Source organism: Chamaea fasciata, unplaced genomic scaffold, assembly GCF_029207755.1.
Source record: "Chamaea fasciata isolate MVZ Bird 193981 ecotype frontalis unplaced genomic scaffold, bChaFas1.0.hap1 SCAF_10, whole genome shotgun sequence".
NCBI classification, from domain to species: domain Eukaryota; kingdom Metazoa; phylum Chordata; class Aves; order Passeriformes; family Sylviidae; genus Chamaea; species Chamaea fasciata.
In genome coordinates, this window is record NW_027094095.1 from 2,391,676 (window position 1) to 2,416,800 (window position 25,125).

At 43.1% G+C, this 25,125-nt stretch overlaps 1 protein-coding gene across 5 annotated transcripts in view; it reads right to left on the minus strand.

Annotated features, from left to right (window-relative positions):
* Positions 1-755: 755 nt before the first annotated feature.
* Positions 756-25,125, minus strand: part of MTA1 (metastasis associated 1) — a 75,590-nt gene continuing 51,220 nt past the window's right edge. The window contains exons 14-21 of one of the 5 annotated variants that reach the window (XM_066192005.1): positions 23,707-23,896; positions 23,232-23,321; positions 21,168-21,320; positions 20,323-20,358; positions 14,510-14,521; positions 9,524-9,555; positions 6,492-6,643; positions 756-2,414 (exon numbers count right to left, since the gene is read on the minus strand). In XM_066192005.1, the coding sequence (XP_066048102.1) occupies positions 2,276-2,414; positions 6,492-6,643; positions 9,524-9,555; positions 14,510-14,521; positions 20,323-20,358; positions 21,168-21,320; positions 23,232-23,321; positions 23,707-23,896 (804 nt within the window). In that variant the 3' untranslated portion in view covers positions 756-2,275. Of the gene's footprint in view, positions 2,415-6,491; positions 6,644-9,523; positions 9,556-14,509; positions 14,522-20,322; positions 20,359-21,167; positions 21,321-23,231; positions 23,322-23,706; positions 23,897-25,125 lie in introns of those variants that run through there. The other 4 variants (XM_066192006.1, XM_066192007.1, XM_066192008.1 and 1 more) reach the window with 4 other exon arrangements.

Genomic DNA, 25,125 nt, shown 5'->3' on the forward strand with positions numbered 1-25,125 from the left:
AATCCACGAGTGCCTGCCCTCACGGAGAGACGGAAGCGTTGCAAAACCCTCCTGCAGCCGGCGTCTCTCAGGTAGAGGGTTAATCCTAAGGATTGATCGCGACAAAGTGAAACTGCCAATGGCCACTGGTGCTGCTCAAAGCCTGAGGGCTTTTGTGCCCTTCCTGGTGAGCAGCACATCCTTCAGGAATGGCTGTCCTGTCCCACTTCTAGGTTGTGGACAGGAAACCCCGACCTGTAGCACAGGATGCACTTAGACCTGCCGGGGTGCACAGCTCCTCACAGCCACAGAGTAAATCTTACCACCCCTTAGCAGCAAACGAGAGCAAAACCGGAGCCTGTACTGCTCATCTCAGAGGACAGAGCAATGCAGAGCTCGGAACTGCCCACAGGCTGGGCTGCAGACCCCCAGGGATGCCCCTCTGCCACACGCCAGACGCAGACCTGGAGCAGCAGGACCAGGAGCTGGTGTGGACCAAGGGCTCATTCAGAGGCCCAGCCCCGCATCTGCTGCCGGTTTGAGGAGGAGGAGGGAGGGAGACACCTCTGAAATTTAAACTGCACAGGAGAGGAATCAAACTGTGAGAGACTCAGACTCTTGCCCTGTACAATGGCACTACTGGCACAGAGAGCCTGGAGAGCAGGACACAGCCCTGGGGTGAGACGGAAGGCGCAGGGCCGTGTGCCCCAGGCACGCAGAACCTGAGCAAGGGCAGCTGTTTCAGAAGAGACAAAAAGCAGATGTTTCACAAAAGCTCACTTTCCAGGTTTATTAAGTAAAGTTAACTGAATTGTTTTCATTTTGTGGGGATTCCTTTCCGTCTAACCCCGTGGGTTAGCAGAGTTGCACAGAATCACTGTTGGACTGTGATAATCCAAATACAACTTTGGCTCATCTCACCGCTGACACATATGGAATGACTTGGGGGTTATTACATGCTGTGTCTGCTTGAGGCAGGTACATGTACAGATCAGCACAAGTTGCAAATGATAGTTTACATCCTTTCAAAACCGAGCAGGGCATCCAGCAAATGCACTGCCATGAGAAGACACATGAAAAATAAATGATACAGACTTGCAAATACGTAAGAAGTTCAAGAGATGCAAGAAACCTCAAACACAAGAAATGTCAAGGGGGGAAAAAAAACACTTGAATTCAGACACAATGTGTTCAAATGAAAACCCAGCTGCAATTTAAAGTCCCTTCAAAATGGGAAACATACAGTAATGCAATTAAAGAGAAACCAGGGCTCATCCTGGGAAAAATGTGTCCAAAAGCACTGGTGCACGAACAGGTTCAGAGTTCTAAGCAAAATGTCCCTGGGCATTGGTGTACTTGACTCTTGGAGCCAGAGCAAAGCAATTCATTACACTTGCTGGGCCTACTGCTGGCTCTTGGTGGCCTAACAGCATGTAGGATCCCAGATGTCACTGAGAAGGCAGCACGCAAACTGCTGGTTACGGGGAGAAATGCCACAGGCCACATCTCCCAGAGAGCAACTAGAGTAAGGACACCTAATTCTGGCAGCCTGGCTCCACTGCACACAACGTCAGTGTAATGTTCTGCAAGGTTCTTCAGTTCTTAGCTCACTCCTTTCTCAGCCTGAGTTGGTCTGTCTTGTGCATGAGCACAACTGGCTGTGCAAAATGATCCAAAAAACAGAAGGGACAGGACCAAAGAAAACTGGCTGAACCTGGGGCTGGCTTTCAGCTCCTATTTTCAAATATCAGTTAAAGATTGGAAATTTATCTACAAAAGAAAAAATATAAATGAAATTAAAAAATGGCACTGTCCACAAAATTAAAAAAAAAAAAAAGAAGAGAAAAATCTTACAACACAGCCTCATAAAAATGGCTTTGCAACGAGAGCTCAGTCACAAAATGAAGGGTTCTAGCTCTTCGTACATCAGAAGAGGAAACAAAGCTAAAAAGTACTAGCCCACATTCTCTTAATAAGTTAAACTTACTTTCCCTCCCCCTTTGACAAAAGGGGTAGAAGCAAAAGGGAAAAGAGGCTACTAAAAATTAACAAAAAAAAAAAGGAAAAAATAAGAAAAAAAGGAGAGAAGGAGAGAGTGCGAGAGAGAGAGAGAGAGAGAGAGAGAGAGCAGTCTATGGTCAGAGGCTCAGAGAAGGGCTGAGTTCCTTTTAAGGGTTTAAAAGATGCAAAACAGTTCCTCAAAAGTTCCCTCTCTTCAACAGTTAGCTCAATGCTGTAGCCATGGAAACTCAAGTAGATACTGGAGGAGAGATTGCCGGCAGATCCGTGGCCGTGCTTAATCCTCGATGATTATGGGCTCATCGTTCATGGGCTGGCGGAGCTGCACTGCCTGCATGGGCCGCAGGATAATCGGCTTGTAAGGGCGTCTGGCGGCTCGCTTGGCTTCCGAGGAGGAAAGCAGCTTGCGGATTTTCCTGCAGACAGCAAGGAAGAAAGGCACGGATTACAGAGGCACCATGGGCTTCTGTTTCTCCAAGGGAAACTGGGCCCGCATGCGCTTGCTGGGGTGGGCTGACAGTGGTTCTTTCTGCAATGTCTGCCCTGGGAAACTCAGATTTTCTGATTTATAAACCCCCCCCATGAAGAGGAAATTGCATTCTCTGCTCCAGAATCCTTCCCCTGTAGAGCAGAAGGCATTCTGGTCCAGCCTTGTAGGACCAGGGTCTCTTGCTGTGAACAGAACACGTGAAATAGGACAGCCAGTTTCCACACCACTGATTTATTCTGAATTTATTCTGATCAGTTGGATGTGCTGCAGGTAGCTCTGGGGAAGTTTACAAAGCCAAGGTAACACCAACAGGGTGTTCTCGCTTCTCCCGCATTGCATGAGCCCAACCCAGAGGTGGGCAATTTTCACATCTTGTATTTGGTTAAGGATTTCCCTATATGTACAACACTGGCAACAAGTGCCATCAGATGCAGGAAGCTGCTTTCCATATGGAGAGAAAGCAAAAGACAGAGAAAGACACACCAAAGTTTTAAAATTACCAAAATAAGTTAGACAGAGAGAAATACTGAATGATTGCTTGTTTCTTTTTGTTAATACCAAGCTCCAAGATAAAGGAAGTATCATTAAAAAAAACCCCATCCAAACCCAAAAATGCAGCAACAATGAAAACTGTACTGTGTAATTAAAATCGAGAATTCTTTTACAGAGGATGTTGTGGTGGCCAAAGGCACATAGAGATTTGAAAGGAAAGTGGTAAGTATTCACAAGACCAGTACCCACTATGAGTCTTCAGCTCAGGAACTGAGGCAACAAGAGGGGTTTGATAAGGCAGCATTGCCTTCCCACACAGGCTCCTGACAGAGCAAGGTTTTGGCTGACCAAGAGAGGAAGGCCCACATTTCAGTCACCTATACCCCAGCCTCATTTAGGGAACACTGCTGGGGCCAAAACCCCCTTTGGCTGGTTATGTTGGTTGTTGGGAGTTTTTTGGTTGGTTGGTTTGGTTTATCTGTCAAGGGAAGAGAGGCCTTCTCACTGAGCTGATGCCTATCATTGTGCTGATTTCTGCCTTTAAGATGTGATGGTTGCTGAAGAAAGTGGTCAAAATACCTCCACCTCTCCTCAAAAACTTACCCTCAGCACAACCAGAACTGACAAACCATCAACTTCAGCTGAAGATTTTGAATAACTTCTTGTTAGATTTGGTCATCTCTTCACTTGTTTTTTTTTTTTGCCCACTAAGCAGGACAAGCTGCTGCACTTACACAAACACATTTTTTGTTTGCCCTGTGTCCCCGTTTCTTCAGCACCTTCTAAAACTAAAAGGCCACAGGGTGAGGAGAAGTGAAAACAAGGTGGCAAAATGGTGGTGGGGGAGAGGTGAAAAAATAAGATCTTTATATCTTTATATAATGACTTTTCTATGATGTTTGACTGCAGTTGATCCACTTGTTGCCAGCAAAGCTCCCTGCAGCATCCGCGTGTGCTCCATTAGCCACGCTGCCATCAGAAACACGTCCTCCAGCATTCCAGATTCTGATCAGGTCACCCGCTGCCTCCACTTGCGTGAGTTATAAATGCCAAGTTCCTTACTGGGACCCTTCAATTCAAAAACTTACTCCTTTCATTCGATCAACTTTTCAAACTGCTCCTTCAGGGCCGTACAGTTTTCCAGCACCGTTCTCAACAGAGCTACACAAAAAGGGGAGAGGGGGAGCGTGTAAAACTTCAGGGAAACCTACTTGCTGTGACTGAAAACACAGCCTGACCCTCAGCTGGAGGATGATATGCAGATATTGCAGTTAGATTGATTGCTACGGAGCCAACACAAAGCTCAAATTGTTTCCGAGCTCACAAACAAGTCTTACATTCCTGACGCTGGAATGCAGCAGATGGTTCAGGGAAAAGTTAGAGGTGAAATGCCCAACAGAAAACCCGTGCTGCTGACAATGCTCCATCGCTCAGGCTTCCCTGCTCTTCACAACCTGCCAAAAACTTCCTTTCACCACTCATCAGTCAGCTAAGCAGCATGGCTGTCAGACAAAGAAGCCTGGGTGAGGTTTTTTTCTTTTCCTTCTCTCTCTATTTTTAAATGGAAGTGATAAGATCTTACTGAGCTGACGTCTATCACTGAACCACATTTTTCATTAGAGTTGTGCTGGTTGCTGTGGGACTGATCCTTCCTCCCTCAGTTGGTGGTTCTGCATGAGCAGAAGATTCTGTGTGTACAGTAAACTGTTGTCACAGCCAACACCACACTGGATGAATATTGTTACAGTTCTGTTCAGGTCAAAGGGCAGCACCTTGTACTGACATGCAGCCACCAGGCACCTGCCGTATCTCACGTGCCTTGGATGGTGAAGATGTCAAGAAGAGCTCCCTAGATGCAGGATTATGAAACAAGCCTTGAGCATCTAAGGAGTGCATTAGAGACTGTATACCCTGAGTGGCATGTGAATCTGAGAGCTGCAACGGGATCCTAGTACTTCTTTATCAGAGATACAGCAGTAATAAAAAAACCTGCTTCCCCTGAAAATTAAATTCTTCTCTCACTGTATTTTCAATTACATATGGAATTCCACTGCTTGCTTTCACATCATCTTGTAGGCACAGAGAGAAGGGAAAGACATGGCAAGGATAGGAGCTGCTGTGAAATGCACAGTTGCATTAAAGGTGTCCATAGGAACACGTTTGACCGGGTGATTCATTTCATGTTTCTTTTGAGTTCCAACAAGGTGTTTCCTTGCACCGAAAGCTCATTATCCAACAGATCAGTGGTTAGTAACTTGAATGTTACTAGTATCACGTATTCTACAAAGCATCTTTGATACCAGGCCCACAGAACAGTTCCCTGACACTTGAAATGCTTTGTAGGTTAAGGAGAAGTTTGGAGATGCCAGGACTCTTGACCATGACCTTTGTCAAGAGTCAAGAGCAAATGAACAAATGAAGACTCAGAGCAGTGCCAAGTTTAGTAGCACCAGAAGAGACAAAGCACTAAAACTCTCAGCCTCCTCAGTCATTTGAAGGGTTCAGACATCCAGTAATTCCCAGGTCCATCTCTGCAAGTGGAGGGAAAGGTAAATGCTTCTCTGCTGTTGGGGCACTGACAGTGCAAGTGTTGATAACTCCAGGCTTCAGACCAAGACAGAAGCCAGACAGCATCTCTGCTGTCAGAGAGGGCTGGAAAGCAGGGCTGCAGCTTTGCTCTGACCTTCCTCAAGGTTACCCACGGGGGAGGCATCAAGTTCTTGGGAGGAAACCACACAAGTCAATTTCTTTACCTTACCACCACACCCAGAAGCAACAAACCAGTCCTAGGAATACCAGCACTGGGAACTTTGCCTTAGGGATCGGGTCACATAGCTTCTACCACTCTGTCAGCAGTTTGTAAACAGTTTGAAGTGAAACTCACACAAGGAAAGTTTCTTCTACTATTTTTATCCTGTGGGAAGACCAACAAAAAGGACTAGGACTAGCAGAAGCAGTACTACCAAAGGAGGAAGATGGACACCGCGGGGCTAAATCTCACTGCTACTTGTGGCAAATAATATAAACCACTGAAAAATGAGTCAACTCAGCCCATGGAAACCCTCTGTCAATTGCAGGTTTCAGGACCCAGACACAGGTGGAGATGTCCTGAGGGATAATGCAAGAGGACATGCAGAGCTCTGTGTATAGGAGGCTCTGCTCCTCAGTGTCACCCGTGAGCCAGGAGGGCCCTATCCTGTCCCTCTGCGACTGGACCTCCGAGGGCCGTGATGGGTCTGAACCAGGTGAATTCCCACCTCAGTCTTCCTTCCCTTTGTGCCCATCTCCTACAGCAACTGCTCTGGAAGAAGAATAACAATCTGCTTTCTCTGGAATGTAAGTGTATGATTATTTCCCACCCTTTACCCACCTGAGCACTGGCTGTGGTCTCTGCATTCAGTTTGTAGCATCAGACGTGCTGATGAGATCCCCCTCTAACCACAACACCAGCTGCAGCACCCACAAACCAACAAACATCCCCTTAAATCCTCTGAAAGACCACAATTCCTACCTGGTTTCTTCAGTGGCCATGTAAAAAACATCATCTGGTGCATCAATCCAGTTCATCCTCCTCCTTTTCACTGGAGGCATGGATCCACCACGAATTAATCGGACTTTTGTTGGGTATGATTTCCCATTGAGCAGCAAGTTTCGGCTTGGTCCCTAACGTGATACATAAAACAGCACAGTTATGGACTGCAAAAAACCTGCAGCAACATGTGCTAAGCACTCGAAGGAAAAGAGAATTAAAGTTTTTGTATGGCTTGCTGAGAGTTTAAGGTAAATACCTCCCCCTCTGGCCCAGGACTGAACACAGAATTCACACATAAGCAACTGTTCACAAGCAATACATGTTAGGCGCCTTCAATATGCAATAGGACAGCAAAACTTCAGCGACAGGACAAATAATAAATGAGAAGGCATTACCAATAATTTGTGGCTTGTGTCTGAAAGATGACATCAAGTTCAAAAAGACTGAGCATCAGACTTAGATTTCAGCTACTACCATAAATCTAGAGCAACTCCATTGATTTCAGGGAAGGAAATCTAGCTACAGAGCAAATAAAATACAAAACTCAGAATTTACAGTTATTCTGGAGTACCAAACTTACCTGTATCCTTTTTGTTCTAGGGAGGTTAATATTTAATGAGGATAGTACAAAATTAAATATATTGTTAAAAACAAATCTAGTACGACAAAGCTTAGCAGCTTTCGTGATAAAACCCTTTTAGTATTGAACGCCACAGATTTCCCATAACACATTTGCTTTGCAAATCAACACAGGCATAATTTTCTAGACTCACAGTAACCCCCTTACACCCAGCTGGAAAAACATGAGCTGTTATTAAGAGAGGTACAGATGAAAGGGAGCAAAAGTGTTAAGCTTCTCAAATGCAGCTGTCCTTGATCACTGAAGTCCAGTTCTGCTGCCCCTCCTTCCTGCTGATCAGCACATTGAGAAATCCCACTGAAATCAGTAACACTGAACAGATGGGAAAGATGCAAAATGAAGGCCCAGAAAATTTGATATTCATGAATTAAAGCTGGTCAGAAAACACCCTGGTATAAAATCAATGCTGGTATTTCACAAGCCATCGTCCAAGGTCAGACCATCTCCCCCAGATGCACCAAGGCTTCCCCTTCTGCCCACGGAATGGGAAACTGAGCGTTTGTGTGAGAGATGTCTGCCCTGGGAGATCCACCTCAAAAGGAACGATGGGGACATGCAATCTTCAAATCCTTAGGTGTCAGGTCGTTGCAATAGCTCAACTGAATTTTAACACCTTGACTTAGAAAGGGAAGAATTCGGTCTAAAAACCAAGGGAAAAAACCCAACAAAACCCTGCGTCTGTCTCATTTTGTATCTGAGCAGAAAACAAAAAATGATAATGACTTATTTTTTGACCAGCCTTAATCAACTGCTCTAGCAAAATCTGCTTCCTGCAGAACATCAGGGCTTTAGAGCTAAACAAACAAACCCCCACCTTTTAAAACCCTAAGCTCTTTAAAACTGTTGCATACAAGTGCAATAACAATTTAATTTCTTAGTTACCCAGCTCCATGTTATACAAGACAGCTTCAGAACCACAGCAGACCACTGAAATACTTCAACAATTGCTTTTACATTTGACATTTGTTAAGCAAAAGGTTTCAAATAAAAACTTTTCTGATGGCATTTTTTTTACCCTCTCCAGGTTTCTCCATGAAATTCCCTTCATTAAGGTTGCAAAGCATATTTTCTCCACATATGCAAGATACACGGGAGAAGAACTCCAGAAAAAGTTCTTGGAAATACCTAGAAAGGGCACCCCCTGTGCTTCCAGGTTGCCTTTTCTCTACCTACATGGTGAAATCTATTTCAAATGATACATCCCGAAATGAGGACCTTTAATTTTTCATTCACGCTTGATCAGGCAACCAGAAACCAAGGCAGTTCTGGGAGTTCCACCCTAAAACACCTAAAAAGTATTAAGCCATCAGAGATTTCTCCCACTGCTCTGAGTTGGTTTATTCAGCAGACACAAACAAGTAGCCAGTCTTCTCAGTGACACGGAATGAAGATGAATGCATGGAGGAATACAATTTACCACTTTGGACTGAGGAACAAACCAAAGGAATGCTCTGTTATTCCAAGCAGCCTGGCACGCCCAAGTTCTGGCCTCCCCTCGGGCCACTGCACGCTTCCCCAAACACTGTCAGGTTCAATAGGGCCTGTGATCACTGTGCAGTGACCATCAGTCACACCTGCTGCTGGCTGACCTGTGTCGTAGGGACCCTGCTGACACTAATGCATTGTGGCACTTCAGCTAATGAGGCAAGCTCCACTTGATCAACGTCAATTTTTTTTTTTTTTTTTTTTTTTGGGGGGGGGGCAGGAAATGTATGCTTGAAGTTGTTTCCCATAAGCCACGTGCAATATGGAAAACGGACGCACAGCCTTTGCACTGGCCCCTTCACGATTTAGTGAGAAAGCATTCTGCCAGAGACACATCAATCAGACTGGCTATTTGCTTCTGTCCTTTGATTAAACTCAGCACAATAGATGAAAGGCTACAAATAATTTTTACTAGGAAAAAAGAAAAGAAAAAAAAAAAAGTAAAACACAAGCATTCTCGGCAGGTAACTTGCACACCAACTTGCTAAAAAAATAATAAAAAAGAAACTGTTTTCCAAACAAACCCTTCCATCATTTAAACCTTTCTCCTTCAGGGAAACACATTCCACCTAGAAACACATCCCAGAACTTTGCTGTAAGCAGCCACTCAGTTTCTGCATGAGCAGAAACAAAATGCTCCGTTCAAAACAGGATCTGGTTTATAGATATTAAGATAGATAGATTTGAGGTTTAAATTGTATTTAACCACTAAGATGATTCAGATGCCCCAAACTATTTTTTTTTTCCTTTTCAGTGAATTGGGAAGTATGACCAGCTGCAAACAGCAAAGGTGGAAGTGAAGCACTATGGTTTAATAGGGTGTTCTATCTAGGGTGGGTTAATAATTCTTCTTTTCCCTGTTTCGGTTAAATGAACATTCTCTTACCATTTGTCTGGTTTGTCCGTGGTTAGGCAGACCTAACAAACAGGAAAGAGAATAGAGCTGGTAAGACCATTGCTTTTCCAAGACAGAAAAAAGTACAAAATCAAAACACAGGCAGCTATGATTACAACTGTGTTGCTTTGCTAAGCCTAGAATTGCCTACTGAACTGACTTCTGCCCTCCTGGAAGGGTGACTCAGAAAAGCTTCCTTGACAACATGGTTTCAAGAGGAGAGGCCCCAGGTCACAAAAACACATTCCACTGGCCCAGTCTCTTCTCCATTTTCTCAAACCTTACTCCACACTACTACCACTGCAAGAACACCTCCTCTTTCAGATCCCAGGTTTGCCACGCATCTGGGGAAAAACCTGACGTTCTCTTTTAGTCTGAGGAATTTACTGACGTCAAGAAGCAGAACGTGGAAGGCATTATTCACTGTCAAGACAGCAACAAACAGAATCTTTCTTATCCTCCTTGGGTCCCCTGGGAACTCCTCAGCTCAGACGTCAGCTACAAGCTGTTAGCAAACAGAACACATCTGCTGAACCTGCCACACGTAAACACACCTCCTCAGGCACAGAGCACAGCCACTGCAGCTATCACAGAGCCCTTTCCCAGCCACACACACAGCACCAGGCACCGCGGCTCGCTGTGACCAGGTGCTTTGCTGTGCCATCAGGGACCCCTCACACTGCCCTCCACTGCACAGGGCACACTCAGGACCTGCCGGACTCACAAAGCTCCTGGGATTTGAGGGAAAGGCCTGTTGCTGTAAGGCAGCACGGCCTGGCACAGAATGGACTGGGAGACCCAATAAAGCTGTTTGTTAGTTTGGTTTTCCAAGATGCGCGTTCCCAGAAAGCATCACTTCATTAGCATCCATGCACCAAAGCATCTTCCTCAGCCCCTTCTGGCTGAGAACCACAATGTCAGAGCATCAAATCCAACAGGTACAACAGGACAGGCATCAGCAAATGCTGTTGCTGTCTGCAAAAGGTCTCACTATGAATCCTGCTTTCACATTCATAGGATCTTTGAACATTCCCATTGCTAGTCAGTTAGCTGCGATGAAAGAGAAAAACTTTTTAAAGAATCCAGCCAGAATGAACTTTCACAGCTCATGGTCTGTATTCCAGCAGGTTCCTGGAGGTTCTCATTGGTAAAACCAAACACATTGTTCTTGCATCAAGTGTGACAGGAAACACAGGGCACAGTAAAGAGTCAGGAGCGAGGAAGGCGGAACAGGGGACATTTTCTGAGCATTGAGTATCACGATGTAGCACATTAGAATCACCAGTTTATATCAAATGCATTTTCTAACTGTGCAGAGGTTACGCTGTTAGCTACTTCAAATGGGAAGACACATGGTTTCAGTTCTTGCCGCATTTTTGTGCCCAAGTATCCACAGAGATTAAGAAATAGCTGCCAAAAAGATTTCCATCAAGTCTGTAGGACAGGTGTACCAGGCACTGAGTAAGAAGGCCAGTAACAACCTTTGGATGTTGACAAAGGCAGTGCAGGCAGCAGATAATCATGTTTTTACAAAGGAGCAGCCATCGCATCCAAAACACAGCCGTGAGCAGCTGTTTGGGATGGATGGACAAAGGGCTCCACGGCTGCTGGGAAACAGCACAGCCAGCAGGATGCAACCAGAATCTGTCAGCTTCAGAGCTAAGCTCCAGCACTTGTTACTTTCTTCCCCCTTCCATAACTCAAAGATTATGTTTTCTCCATTCACAGGAACTCTGAGAGATGTAAATCAACTGACTCTAGTCCCTGGATTGAAGCCATGTATTTTCTTTTAAAAGCTGTTTTTAATATCACACTCCAGACCAGCTCTTTTCTTGGAGTAAGAACAGCCTTGATGCCAGAAAAGACTGTCCCGATATGCGGCTGCTGCTGCAACGACTATTGCTGGATGTACAACAGACAGTAAACAGTGCTATTTCCAAGCACCAGAAGTAAACCTGAATATTCCATGGTGAGAAGTGGAGGGATGCAAACTGAGCGAAGGCTGAGCAGAACTGCTGCTTGCTCTGAGTCCCAAAGCTTCAGAGCCCTCGAGCAGCACAGAAGCAGTGCTGACAACAGGGACACACCTCCCTCCCAAATTGCCATTTCTAGGATAAAGCTGCCCATGACAATTTTTTGCTCCAGTAAAGTAGGACACAAAACAAAGCTACAGTTTCAATGCAACTTATACCCTTGCTTTCACAGCAACAAGGCATCAATTAGCATATTAATATTGGTGAATTAATCCATGAATTTTCACTTTAGTCACACTTCAATAACTGGAGTCTGAAAGAAAGAAAACAAGCACTAAAATGACCTGATTCAGTTTGCAATTAAAAAAACCCAATGTCATAGTAAGACCATATGCAGCCAAAGCACTGCTATTAAATGAGCAACTTGTATGCACAGTCGTCACCAAAGAGAGACAGAGACAACACATCTGTAACCCATCGTGGAACAGCTGGCAAGTCAACAGGATCCATCTGGACTGGGAACAATGGATTCTCACCCAAAGGGTTTTGGTGGCTTCTGTGTGAGAGAGGAAGCCTGTGAGACAGGCACCTCTAAAAACTTAACCAGTCCTGTGTCTGTGGGTGAGTGGTGGCACAGGCAGAGAATTCACCATGCCAGACTCACACCTGCCCCACATGCCTGCTCCACTTTCACAGATGAAGATCTGAGAGATGTCTCCCCACGCATCCACCAGCAGGTTAAAAACAAGCTAGCATAAGAATTTAAATCAGGAGCAAAATACAACAGTTCTGGCAGCTCCTCTCCAGAAAAAAAAAAAAGGCCTGACTATATTTTATGGAGGAATGTCTAGAGAAGACATAGGGTAGAAAATGTGATTAGTCTTTTTGATGATATCTAAGGTCCAACTGCTTGAATTTACACAGTTCCACATCAGCATCAACACTGACCTCCTCCAAATGACACAAAAATACACAAACAACAAAAGAACGTGTTTTCAGGATTGACCAAACCTTTAAAACCACAAAGTGAAAAGGTATACAGTGACAAATTCAAGCAAGTCTTCCACTCTTTTGCAGCCAAAGAAATTGAAATATACACTGAAAACTCCAGATTAAAAGTTAGGGGTTTTTTTCCATAGCACTGAAAAGAACCCAAAGCTGTAGAAATTATCTTGCCATGCAATTTCTCCTACCAGTCTCCTCTATACACTGAAATAAAGAGAAAGCCCTAGAGAATAAAATGAAGACAAAAGTCAACTGAAGGTACAGCTGCAGAGAATCATAAATGTCCTTTGCCACAGACGATTCTACACCTTACTGAAATGGCAATAAAACAGCTGATCACTGCACAGAGATTAACTGGCACCCTCAGGGCATGTCTGCTCCCCACAGCTCAGTGCCAAGAACCTCAAAACTGTTCCTCAAGCTAAGCACAATCACAGAGATTTTGGCTGAAAACCAGTCTAGCAGGTTACTATGCCCTAATGATCCCTTCATTCCTGAAGTACCAAAGCTGAGATGAATATACTTTCTCCCAAAGAAATACAGGTGGGGAAGGACTACTACAAACGGCAACATAAGTCTCTTACTGCTGCTACTTGGCAGCTTTGTGTTTTATCTTTCGAGGATGGGGAAACCACCTCTCAGCCAAACAACCTGTTCCTTTTCTAACAATCTCATGCTTTTGGATTTGTTAAAACTAAAAAAAAAAAAAAAGAATGACAGAATGCCTAAACTTCCAGCAGTAACTACAGCACTGCCCCAAGAGCATGCTGTGGGAGTAGGGGATAGCTGGCACCCAAAAATACAGAGAGAAGGGGAGAATCTAATTTCCCGGTGGAACGCAAACCAGCACATCTAGTCCCACTGGATGCCTGACTCTAGACATGTTCTTTGCTGCTCCAGTCCCATCCCCTGCGACTCAGCATCTCAATGGCAGAATTCCAAAACTACTCCCACTGCTCACATTCTGCCTGCTCTTGTGCCAACACAACACACAACTGCCACGTGGAGAAGCAGGAGAGCCTAAACCCTCAGCAGTGAGCCCAGCACCGGCTGGAGCACAGGGATATTTCCATGAAGTTACTACAGCAAGCTTCAAGAAGCTGCTGAAGTATGGAGAACTTTCAGCTTGGTCAGAAACCACCCAGTGCTTTTCCACTCCTGAACATACACACTGCTGCTGTGTATTTACAGCCCATTTCACAGTCTTGACACAAGTCTGTGCAGAACTCACCCCTGTACCAAGAAGGAAGAGTAGCCCAGCTGCCAGCCTGGACACAACTCAGAGTTGGTAAACTTGTGTTTACTCAGTTACTAACTCCAATCTTCCACATACCCACCACACACACACAAAAAAAATGGGTCCTTCATCAAGCAATTAGTCACAGATGGCATTTGGTTTTTACTTTGTTTACCCACAAGAAGTATCATGCAGAACATGTAATATGCCCTAAGACTAAGAAGCACATCTTCAATTACAATGAATGCAGAGAATTTCACACATTCCTTCACAATCAGTGACTTCACTATTGCTTTCTAAAATCCACATACTCTTCATATGCATTTTCCTGTTCCAGAAATAATCCTACTTCTGGGACTCCATCCTTCCCAGCAGTAACAAAAACATCAACAGTACCACATTCGTGAGCAAGCTAGAAAACAAAATATAAAAATTCATGCATGAACGAGGCTTGATGAACAAGGATTTCACTTCAAAGTTACTGGTTCACTCGAGGCAGTCTCCGTGTGTTGACTGAGACTACACACGTACATTTTTTGCCAGCTTGCAGGAACACTTTAGCACCCCTGCCTGTCTTACAACTACCAAGAGTGTTTTACCACTGTGAGTGTCCACCTTCTAACAATCAGAGGCTCCAAACTTTCAGAAATGTAAGTGCAACAAGCAGAACAGAGCATAAATTGTGCCTAACACCACCTAGACTAACATTTTCTTAAAATTCTGTTGTACATAAAAACGATGTTAAAATTGCAATTTACTTACCTAAGTAAGTTCCTACCAAGATTGGCAGAGGAAAAGGAAAGAAAAGATTTAAGGTTAAAAAGGGGAAAGATTCACATAGTTCAGAATACAGTAGCTCAGCCCCATGCAACAAATAGAGATACACAGACTGGTTTGGCTGCAATGAAACACAGAAGTGATCACAGTTCTCTGTTGGACAGATAAAACCAAGACAACATTAAACACACAGTAACTCCAAATGAGAGATTTTGCAAAGAGCAGCTTTAATTTTGGATGAATAAGTGCTGGTCTGTTCCTAGCTCCTTCCACCAAGCCCTGCACATTAACCTCATTGGATTTGGACAGAACTTCCTAAAATGCTTGGTCCGGCAGGTCGCACTCACTTGCTGTAACCACAGCCTCTCCCAGATGATGTGTCTGTTCATGCAAGGCTGCCCCTCCTGCTACAAGCACTTCAAGAACCCTGCTAATACTTTCTCGACAGTGACATCCAACTGCAGAGAGCCAGCAGCTCTCCTTGGAAAAGCACATTGAGAAGGGAGAGCTGCTTTCTGTCTCAGGGTTGAGTCAATCAATACTGTCCACTCATACTCCAAAAAGAGCATCGTGGTGGATTCTGCCTGCCTGTAACACACCAAGTGGTTAAAAAAAGAGGAGACAAAACTATGCACCTCACTGCTTTAGGATTTGCTGATCCAGGCTATTGGAACTAGAAAGCACTGAATTATTCACTGTTCTAAGCATCAGGAGTATTATACATCCTATACATGTATATGTCTGTGTGTGTGCGTATATATATACACATATATGAATGATATGTGTCACATATTCCACTCAGTTACAAATTCAGGCTTTGTACCAGCCAGGGCACTTGCAATTCTGCCCTTGCTCTGTTATACATTAATTTCCTCTCACATTAATTACACCTGCTCTCTACCATTGCCTTGGGATATGCACTCTCCTCAATCAACATTCGCATCTTACTCCATGCCATCCCTCCTAAATGAAATAGTTTTCACTAGCTGATCCACAGAGCATGATGCCCATCTGCTGATTTTATTTTCAGATCTTCCTTCATAACACCAAAAGAACCTAATCACAGTATCACGGCTAAACTGAAGGCAAGTGAAAATTGTTTCACTTGGCATTTGAATACAAAATCCCACGTGAAATTCTCAAAAATAATCGGTACCGTCAGCAAATAATCTTAAAGCTAGGAAGTTGCACAGGCACATGGTTCTTGGGGTCTCCAAAAAGCAATTCAAGCAACTTGACATTCCTCCCAGCTGTGCTGCAGCTGGCACTGAACATTTGCTCTCTTGTCACTAGTCAGCATTACTGAGGTCTGTATTCCAACAGCTAAAGCCAGGCCTCTTCCCCAGCACCCCACCATTTATTACAGGACCAATGCTCCCTGCCATTTACGTAATTTCTGCATGGGCAGATTTCCAATGGCTGGTTATCCCTCAGTTTAGAAAGACAGCTGGGGACACTGGTGATAAAGGCAGAATTTTAATGCAACTTATGCATACAGGTAAGTCCACATTTTCCGCAAGTCTAAGTCAGCCAGAAAAAAAAAAAAAAAAAGTATGTGTAGTTGTGTGTGTGTGTGTGTGTGTGTGCGTGTGTGTGTGCCTGTATATATAAAATACTGAGATAATTTTGATCCCCTACATAGCTGATGTTAGAGAATTTCCTTATCCTTCCACCTTGATAGCTGGTTTTGTTCAAGAACACTACTTCCACTGCCATACTCATCTCTTGAACTAAGGCCATGGCAGGCTGATGAATGCTTCCACTTCTGGTTCATTCACGTTTCCCAAAAACGATGTGAGAAACAATGAACCATAACATGTTAAATTAGACTGACATTCCACTTGGTTTTAGAAATCCCCAGCAGCCGAAGCAAGGTATTCCAACAGTTAATTAACCTCACTCAAAAATCTGCAGCTTGTTTCCAGCCAAAGTTTCCTACTGTACCTTCTGGCTACTGCAGCTCGTTATCTCACACCCAGCTAGACTAAAAGCCCTCTATTATTACACTTCTGCTGTTCCTGTCAGCAGAGACAAACATCTACAACTTCCACTTTGATAAAAGCATTTTCCATTATACAGTGTGTTTTCCAGTCCCTTCACTGTTTTCATGGCTCTTCTAAAAACCCTCTCCAATTTTCAGCATTCGATCCGCTACCATGTTATCAATGCAAGTTTGTTGCTGGGAAAAGCCTTCCCTTTATTGCAGCTACTCATTCATGTTCTCCCACTTTCTGCCAATTTTAGAAGTGCATGTGATGACCCTGAAAAACAAAATTGATTATATGAAAGCTAGCATGGTGTAAAAGAGCGGGGAGAAAAATAAAAATCTAACAATGCTCCCTCCCTTCCCCCAGCAGGAATTTGCAGAGCCAAGTATCACAGAGATACCACACTGCATGGCTGAAAGGAATCAAGTAAACAGGTTCCTACATACAAAACATCCTCTCTCCCTACAGGAAGTTTCATGGCAAAGATTGTCAGTCGAGCTCCAGAACACTAACGAAAAAGCAATAAACTACTAATTTTTTAACATCTCACTCTATTTGACAGCTTATGAGACTCCATGTACTTTTCATGTTCCAGAAATAGGATTCTGCAGCAATTTGTCCATGCTAAGTTAATGTTGAAGGAGAACTGGGAAGTGTACTGTATGCCTAATGACGCCTCCAACATGATTTAAGGAGGAGGAAAACAAAACAGATGAAAGAACTACAATCTTCTTGTAAAATAAAGTGGAAGCAGCGAGAACATGAGATTAAGACTATTTTCCTGTTCTAGGAATTCAGTCACTGGTGAAAAATCAAAATCCCTGGTCAGATAAATCATATTCAGAGCTTGAAAAAGTTCAGGTCTCAAGGGTTAAGCAGAGATGAGTCAGGAAAAGTAAAGTTAAAATTACTTAGCTGGAGCTACAGTGGCAAGAGGAAAAAAAAAAAAAAACACACCAAAAAAACAAACAGAATTCCAAAGGAAAAATGTGTACTACTCCTTGAAGTTCAGAAATTGCTGTGCACCCTAATGCTTTACACTACACAGACACAAGCTGCTACCTGGCTCTTTCCTGCAAATAAACCTCTTGATTATATTCTGCTTTACAACCTGGCCTTGAGGAAAGCCTTACAAAACCATCACATGCCACCAGCTCCGCCATAATTTCCAGTGTTCAGACTTCTTCCCTGTGTTTGGAGGTGATGGCCAAGCACCACAAGGCTTTCATCATCAGCAAAGAGACTTCAGCTAAAGCCCACCATAACAGTGTCCACTGTCCCCTGCCACAGACTTTGGCACAGCGACCTGTCCAAACCATGAGACGTTTTCCAGGTGCCACCAACGCAGAACATCAGCAGGAAGCAGAAAAGCTCCTGGATTACCATTTTGCACTAGGTTAACATCTCCTTGGAAACTATTTAAATACAGGTGGACAAAGTGTCTTCCTGCACCTAAATTCGTGCAGAAAGAATATTTTCAGCCTCTCTGTGCAGACATCTTAACACCACCCTTTTTTTTTTTTTGCAGTACACTCTCCTACAGTGACCTAAACCAGTCAGTATGACAAGAGACAAGAAACATGAAAATAACAAAAGAAACACCCCCAATTTCCCATAGTATCTATGTAAATGCAGAATCTGACTAGTTACAACAATTCAGGCTCGCTCTCATGAACCTTTTTCTACTATTTCAGGACAGCTATAATCCAAAACTCAGTAATTCTGGACAGATGGGTTTATTTCAATCCCTTTATACTCACTCACTGGCTCCTAAATTCTGGCCACAAGGCTTCATCACTCTCACTGCCATTCACCTCTTCTTCACAGCAGTTCCAACTTATCTCCTTCCTGTCAGCAGCCCCCCAGAGTACTAAGCCTGGATGACTCCATCCAAAACGAAGGAGAAGCCTCAGTGCCACAATCCCAGTCCTTTCACGGCACAGGAAACCAGTTGTACCCATGCCCACAGCCAGCAAGGTTTACCAGTTCACATGCAAGGCAACTGGGAACCTGTGCTAAGAGGGACCAACACACAAACTGGCAGCAGGACAGAAAGAGATTCATCAAACTTTCACCATCTCCTTCCCTGTGCACAGCAGATCTCGATCCAAGTTCTTTAAATGTTGTTTCCTTGCAGGTGGTTCCCTTCCCTCCTGGTCCTGGCAAAGCTTCCAGCAACTCAGGCTCAGGAAATATTACACATGCAAAATCGCAGTGATGCAAACATTTTCCATTCACAAATAAATCTTAACCAACAGGTTTAAGCTGAACTGCTCAAAAGAATATCCAGTTAACACACACTACGCCAGCAGCGAAACGGATTCTGGGAGTGAACTGGACTCTGCTACCTGGCAGTTACAGGAACGAGTTCTCCAGCAAGTATTTCAGTGGCTGGCTGAGAACAGACCAAACAGGTAGAGCAGCAGGTGCTCAGAAAGATCCAGACCCTACACAGCTACACACACCTGCTTCAGAGAAACACAAACTCTGAGGAACAGGTACTTTTCCAAAATCGTCTTGCAGATAGCTCCAACAACAGTTATAACTGAATGGAACACTAAAACAGGGTCCTCCATTTCCAGAAAATTGTGACAGGTTATCAAGTCCATGCTCTACGCAGAGAGAACCTTCCAGAGGGAAGGATCCATTCTTCTACTTCTCTCCTTTGGGCCACAGCATCTCTGAGCTTCCCAAGTGTGTCATCTGCCGAGGAGGATATTTTGCAGGGAGCAGCAGGTGGCCCACAAGCAGGTAGTCACCAGGAGCTGTGGAAATTCAGTGAGCTACCCTGCACCTACATCCCACTTTACTGGACGAAGCTTTCAAGGAAGCCAAATTGACCAATGCAGCAGGATTTTGTTACTCTTCCCAAAAGACAAGCTACAAAGCACATAAAAACTCAGCAACAGGATATCAAGGAATAAATTCCCAAAGAGAGCAAGACAGTAGAACAACCACTGTCCTCACTGATGTATTCTCCACATGCACTCATATTTGCATGCATGTAAATATGGGTAACAGCCATCCACTGCCTCAGCCATGAAACACGATTCTCATCAGGGCATGCAGTGCTGGCCAGTTCACGGCAACACGTAAGCTTAAGTTTTGTGTTTGCCTGTTTACAGTGACATTCTGTGGTTATCTGTCTCCTAAATATTCAAAATTGGTCTGTTCTACTGAATTTGGTGAAGTGATATTATATATACGTTTCCTGTATTATCACAAATGAAAGATTCTGACATCTCTTCAGTACTCAGAACAGATTAATTTTTAACCAATGAAAATTTTGGAAATCATTTTCTACTGCCAGCAGAGAATTGTGCAGACAGTCTTTCACCAGTGAGACTGTCCACTCCCACTGAAAAATACAGAGGGTTGAACTTAGGACTTGATGTAAATACTGTCTTCTATTTCTTTTGGTCCAAGCGAATTCAAAGCAGTTCCAGACGTGAAACTTTGCTTTCTTAAAAGTTGAACAGTGAAACAACACATATTTTCAAACCAACCATTACAGCTTCCTGCAGTTTCACAGAACTGCTGAAAGACTATTCTGTCAACTTGAGGAATTAGGAATTAATTCTGAATGCAGGACTTCATGTCTTCTGTACAGTTGTACAACTTGTTGCCTGCGTGTGAAAAGCCTGAAAGGTGAGCAGCAAAACCATGTGTGGAAGTGGTTACCCAAAGAACACTTAGACATCAACACAGAAGGTGCACACAGACTCAATAGCCACAAAGCACAGACAAGCCAGCAGATGAAACTAAAAATCACTCTCCTAGCATAAGCTGAGCGCAGCTTCAAGGTCTTACCCCTGCTAGGCATCAACAGGCGCTTCTTCATGTTGCCTGATAGAGCACAAGTGAACAGAAAAGAGAAAAACATCACATCAGCAACCTGAACAGCAGCAGTTTTAAAAGTTCTTATTTTAAAACACAATCAGATATCAAATGTTTGTAATTATATATCAGATAAGTAACATATAAAGTTAAAATAAAAGGTAAAAAATTGAGAGACTCTTTGGATCTCCCTCCCTGCTGAGAGTCACCATTACACCAACTGTACCTTTCCCCTGTTAAGGAGAGCTACCCTCTGTGTTCTCACTCCCATTACGACCATGTCAACAAACCCTTTTCTCCTCATCTCAGATAAGAGACTGCACTTTCTATTCCCTGACACTCTCAAGCAAGAGCAATTCTTCAGAACAGAGACCCGGAGTCCAAGCCAAGAACATCCTGCTTCTTTCTCCCACTTCAAACACCTTTCCCTTACCTCCTCTTCTTGAGGAGGTAAAGCCCACGCACAAGGGAAACATCACTCAAAAAGTCTATTAGGGTATTCTTCACACTACTAATTTAAAAACTGAAAGGAAGTTTCTCCTTCGCTATCCCATTTGCGAGGTTGGCCAAGCCAGGCAGTGTTCCACTAGCAAGTGACTTTATGTGCATGCACTTCCCAGGCAGTGCATATCGTGTGCCTCACCCAAAAGGAGAAATGGGACAGGCGGCTTTTGCAATAGTTAAAAATAACCTTCCTCAAGAATAAGAAACTCAGAATTTATATAAAGGACTATGAGTCTACATAATCTCCTTGTACAGCGAAAGGACAGAAGAAAAAGCCTATAAACACAACATAAATTTTGTGGAAAAATATTTACCATCCATTCCATTGTGTTGTTCGTAACTTCTTTTTCCCAGGATAGTAGGGGACCCATTATTAATGACAGGTGTAAACTTAGCAGGAGTCAGATTGTTGAGAGAACTGGACAAGCTCTTTGCAGGATCTGGTTTCGGAGGACACGGATGAGACTCTGGTGGAAAACAGCAAAGTAGAATTTTTTATTAGCAAAGATACTGGAATGATAAACCTGAAAACAACCTGTAAACTTCCAAGGTGACAAAGCACACCTCCTCTTATATACAAACTATCTCAGTCAATAGCTTTGACTGGAGATTGCTACTGATATAAAGCATTTCCATATATTTTGGAATTCACCACTACTAAAGATATATAAAATCATTATCATAGTACTGTCCTAAAATAAGATTTGATAGCAAAAGCACTTTGTATCTATTTCCGTAACATTGTTCTCCAATAATTTGAGGTGATTTTTGGGGTGCTGTATACTAAAATCCAACTTTGGCCATGTTGGTCATGCAACACCCCTAAATTCTGGGGAAATTACAACTTTGCCAGTTTTCCAGAAACGTTTATGAAAAATACAATTTCTCCAATGGCAAAAAGCAAAGATGTGAAGATCCACTATAAGAACACAACATCTGAATTCAAGCTTTGGGCCAAGGCAGAGATCAAACCCACACTCTTCAACTGGAAAGACTTTGAGAAAGTTACAAGAAACAGCAAATAGGAACTTCAACTGAGTCTTTATCTCACAGCAGTCTCTCCCTTTCTCTAACAGCAGAGTAACATATAAATTTAATCCCACTGACACCATCCAAAAAAACCTTCTTGCCAGTCCATCAGCCTCCCTCTATTTCCATCAGTCTTTCCTGCAGCTCAGTAATCCAGTGGAGACCCTGACACAGTGCAAGGAAAACTCAAAATCTACTGCTACTTTCTGCACAATTATTAAAATAAGGATTTTATCCAACAGCAAGCTTCTCCCTTCATTTGCTCTCTTTTGTTGCACTGTATGTTTCCAAAGGTTTCTCAATCCATGTATCCCATTAGTACACAGCAGAAGTACGACACCCAACAGAGAAACAGTAAATATTTAATACACCCTCAGCATTACAGTATGTCCTCAACAAAAACATTTAAAGAAACCTAAAATCAACTCCAGTGCTGCTTATCTAAATAAAAAGGTGATCAAATTCCTTGCTAAGCTGGAAGTCTGCATAGTGCCGCTGTCCAAGACTTCCCTGAGAGACTCGTGTTTGGCTTCCAGAACAAGCTGAGAGATGTCTGTAGGGCGACTGGGAGCACTGGGGAAAAGGATTTGGCATTTGTCTGGAGTCAGTGCTGGCATGTCACACAGCATCACTCTGGATGCTTCCAGCACCTCAAACTTACACTGAAGTTCTGGATGGAGCTACTCAGTCCTGCCCCACAGATCAGCTCAGGAGGCAGAAGTCCTCAAGAAAATTGTAATAAAAAAAAAAAATAAATAAAAACAAAACAAACAAACAAAAAACCCACCAAAACCCAAGAGGAAAGTGAAAAACAGAAGTATGATCCCTTTATCTAGATTCAGCACAGAACAGCCATCAACTAATTCACAGTGCTGTCCTAAACCCCAGAGATTTCTTAGAGAACCCAACTGTACAAATTACCTCCGGACAGCCCAAAACTAGAAGAAGTGAATAATTAAATGTTCCCAAAACATGATGTTAGTGCCTCCACCAGCAGGTGGTAACTTGTGCCCACATACATCAGGAGTCACAGGAAACACATCCCTCCCTTCACTTGAAAAAGTTTCTGACCTTTATGCTTTATGACCCCAAAGTGGATTGCAGAGACACTGGGTCTGTCAGATTAAAGAGGAACAGTAAAAGGGACAAGTTAATGAGATAGGTTTCATGTCTCCTTTGGTTTGTGGGGTGGGGGGTTTTTATGCCTTGTTTTCTGTTTGTGTGTTTTAATCCAGAAGGAGTATCTAAAATTAGACCCAAGTGGAAAACCCAAATGGTCAGCAGAGTAGCTAGGAGGGTGTTCCCGTGTTTGGGGGGTTTTGCATGTGACAGTTTGGTTTGTTTAATACCTAAATACCGGAGTACTGCTTCTAAAGGCTTTCGAACCACTTGCTTTAATAGCAATGGGTTTTCTGATGCCTCAGGTAAACGTGCTGTGCCTGTAAAACACAGAAAAAGAATTAAGAGGGTGAAGACATTTAGCTAGTATAGCACAACCAAGTGAATAACTCCAGTGTCCTGAAAGAACTTTGCCATTGAAAGGAATTTTACAGGTGGCAAGCAGATCCTGGCAACAGGACACAAACACAGAAAATGCTCCACGTAATAGCAAATGCAAATGTTTCAAAACAAACAACTCATGAACTTTCAAAGTTATTTTGCTCAGCCTACCATCAGTTAGAAGACTCTGCAAGTACAGCTAGATTTTGTGAAAGCACTAGCTACATGCAAGAGAACATCTCAACAAGCTGCAACTCAGAACTTTATAGGACAGGAGTCTCAAAGGACTCCTTGGCAAGGAGGTCCCAACTGCAGCACACTCACATTCTGCTTTGATTGCTGCACTGTTGATAGGCAGATAGGGGTGTCTTGCAGCATGCCAAGGGCGCAAGATATCTCGACATAAACGTCTGGCAATTCTGGTCAGTTTTGTTGTGTGGAGATAGAAAGCTTGTCGTGTCTTCATAGCAAATTTGGGACTCCCACTGTTTCGTACTGGCACACCATGAGGACTCTGAAGGGAAAGGAAAATAAAAATGGTTTCTGAAAAGTAATTATTAGTAAGTATGGTTCTAAGGAAGAGAAAGTATTATGTAAAATCACTTTCAACTACTGATTCTCAGACAAAGAACAGAAATGGTATTACAGATAAAAATATTTTTAGCCCAGCTATTCCCCATTTCCCAAGTCTAACCTCACATATCTCAAAAGATAAAATGAAGGTAAACCTTTTCACCTTGCAGGGAAGCCTTTATTTCTTTGCTGTCTCTAGTTTTAAGGTAGGGATCCAATAGCCAGACATGAAGAAGTTACCTGCTGCTATCAAATGATTTAGAGCTTATAGACTCAACAGAAAGACACTCCAATTTTGGGTGCTTAGGGTTGCTCTGGAGGTACAATGAAAACTCCTTATAACAAAGCGTTTGTCAGAAGGAGAGAAAAATCAGTTAGAGCTACATGACAAAAACATACACCACAAACTCACTTTCCAAAGCAAATGCATGGCACGTGGGAATGGTTTTGGCTCAAAGCTGCAAGAATTTGTTTTAATTCTTACTCTTAACTCAGCAAATGTACTCACAGATGTCAAATGTTCATTGCATACAGTAAAGTGTACTACTGGAAAACACTTATCAGCTACTGAGAACCAAAGAAGTATCTTATCTTCTTTATGAAAAGCAACTAAATCAACCAATGAAATCATGCAAGTAGTATCTTGTTATCTCAGACCCATCCACAGCTGGAAAACAGGAAGAACTTTCAGTTTGGGGAGAACAAGACTTTCCCTTCTCTGACTATTTACATACTTTTAATTAACAAAGAAGAGGTATAAGGCAGTTATCTCTGCAATTAGGAGGCTTCAGAGGGCAAAGAGAAGCCTGGAAAGAATAAAGGTCAAACAAAAGAAATGGAAAGGGAATGAGAGCAAAGAATAGGAGAGAGCAAAGGAATTACCCTGAGATAAAAGTTCAGCGTGTGCTATCCTTCTGCCCATGTGATACAGTTACTTTTTCCAATCAGCTTAATGTCTAATGCTTCCAGATTAAAGCTTCACCAAATTCAGAAAAAAATCCAAGAATTTTGGGTTTGGAATAAGAGAGGAAAAATGAAACAGAAACAGCTCATACAGTGCTCACTCAAACCTATTCATAAAAAGGAGGATTATTAAAAAAAGATAGGATTAGGTAGAAAAACAAGATAAAAGGATCTCTAAAAAGCCACTAGCTATTTGGGGTACATCTA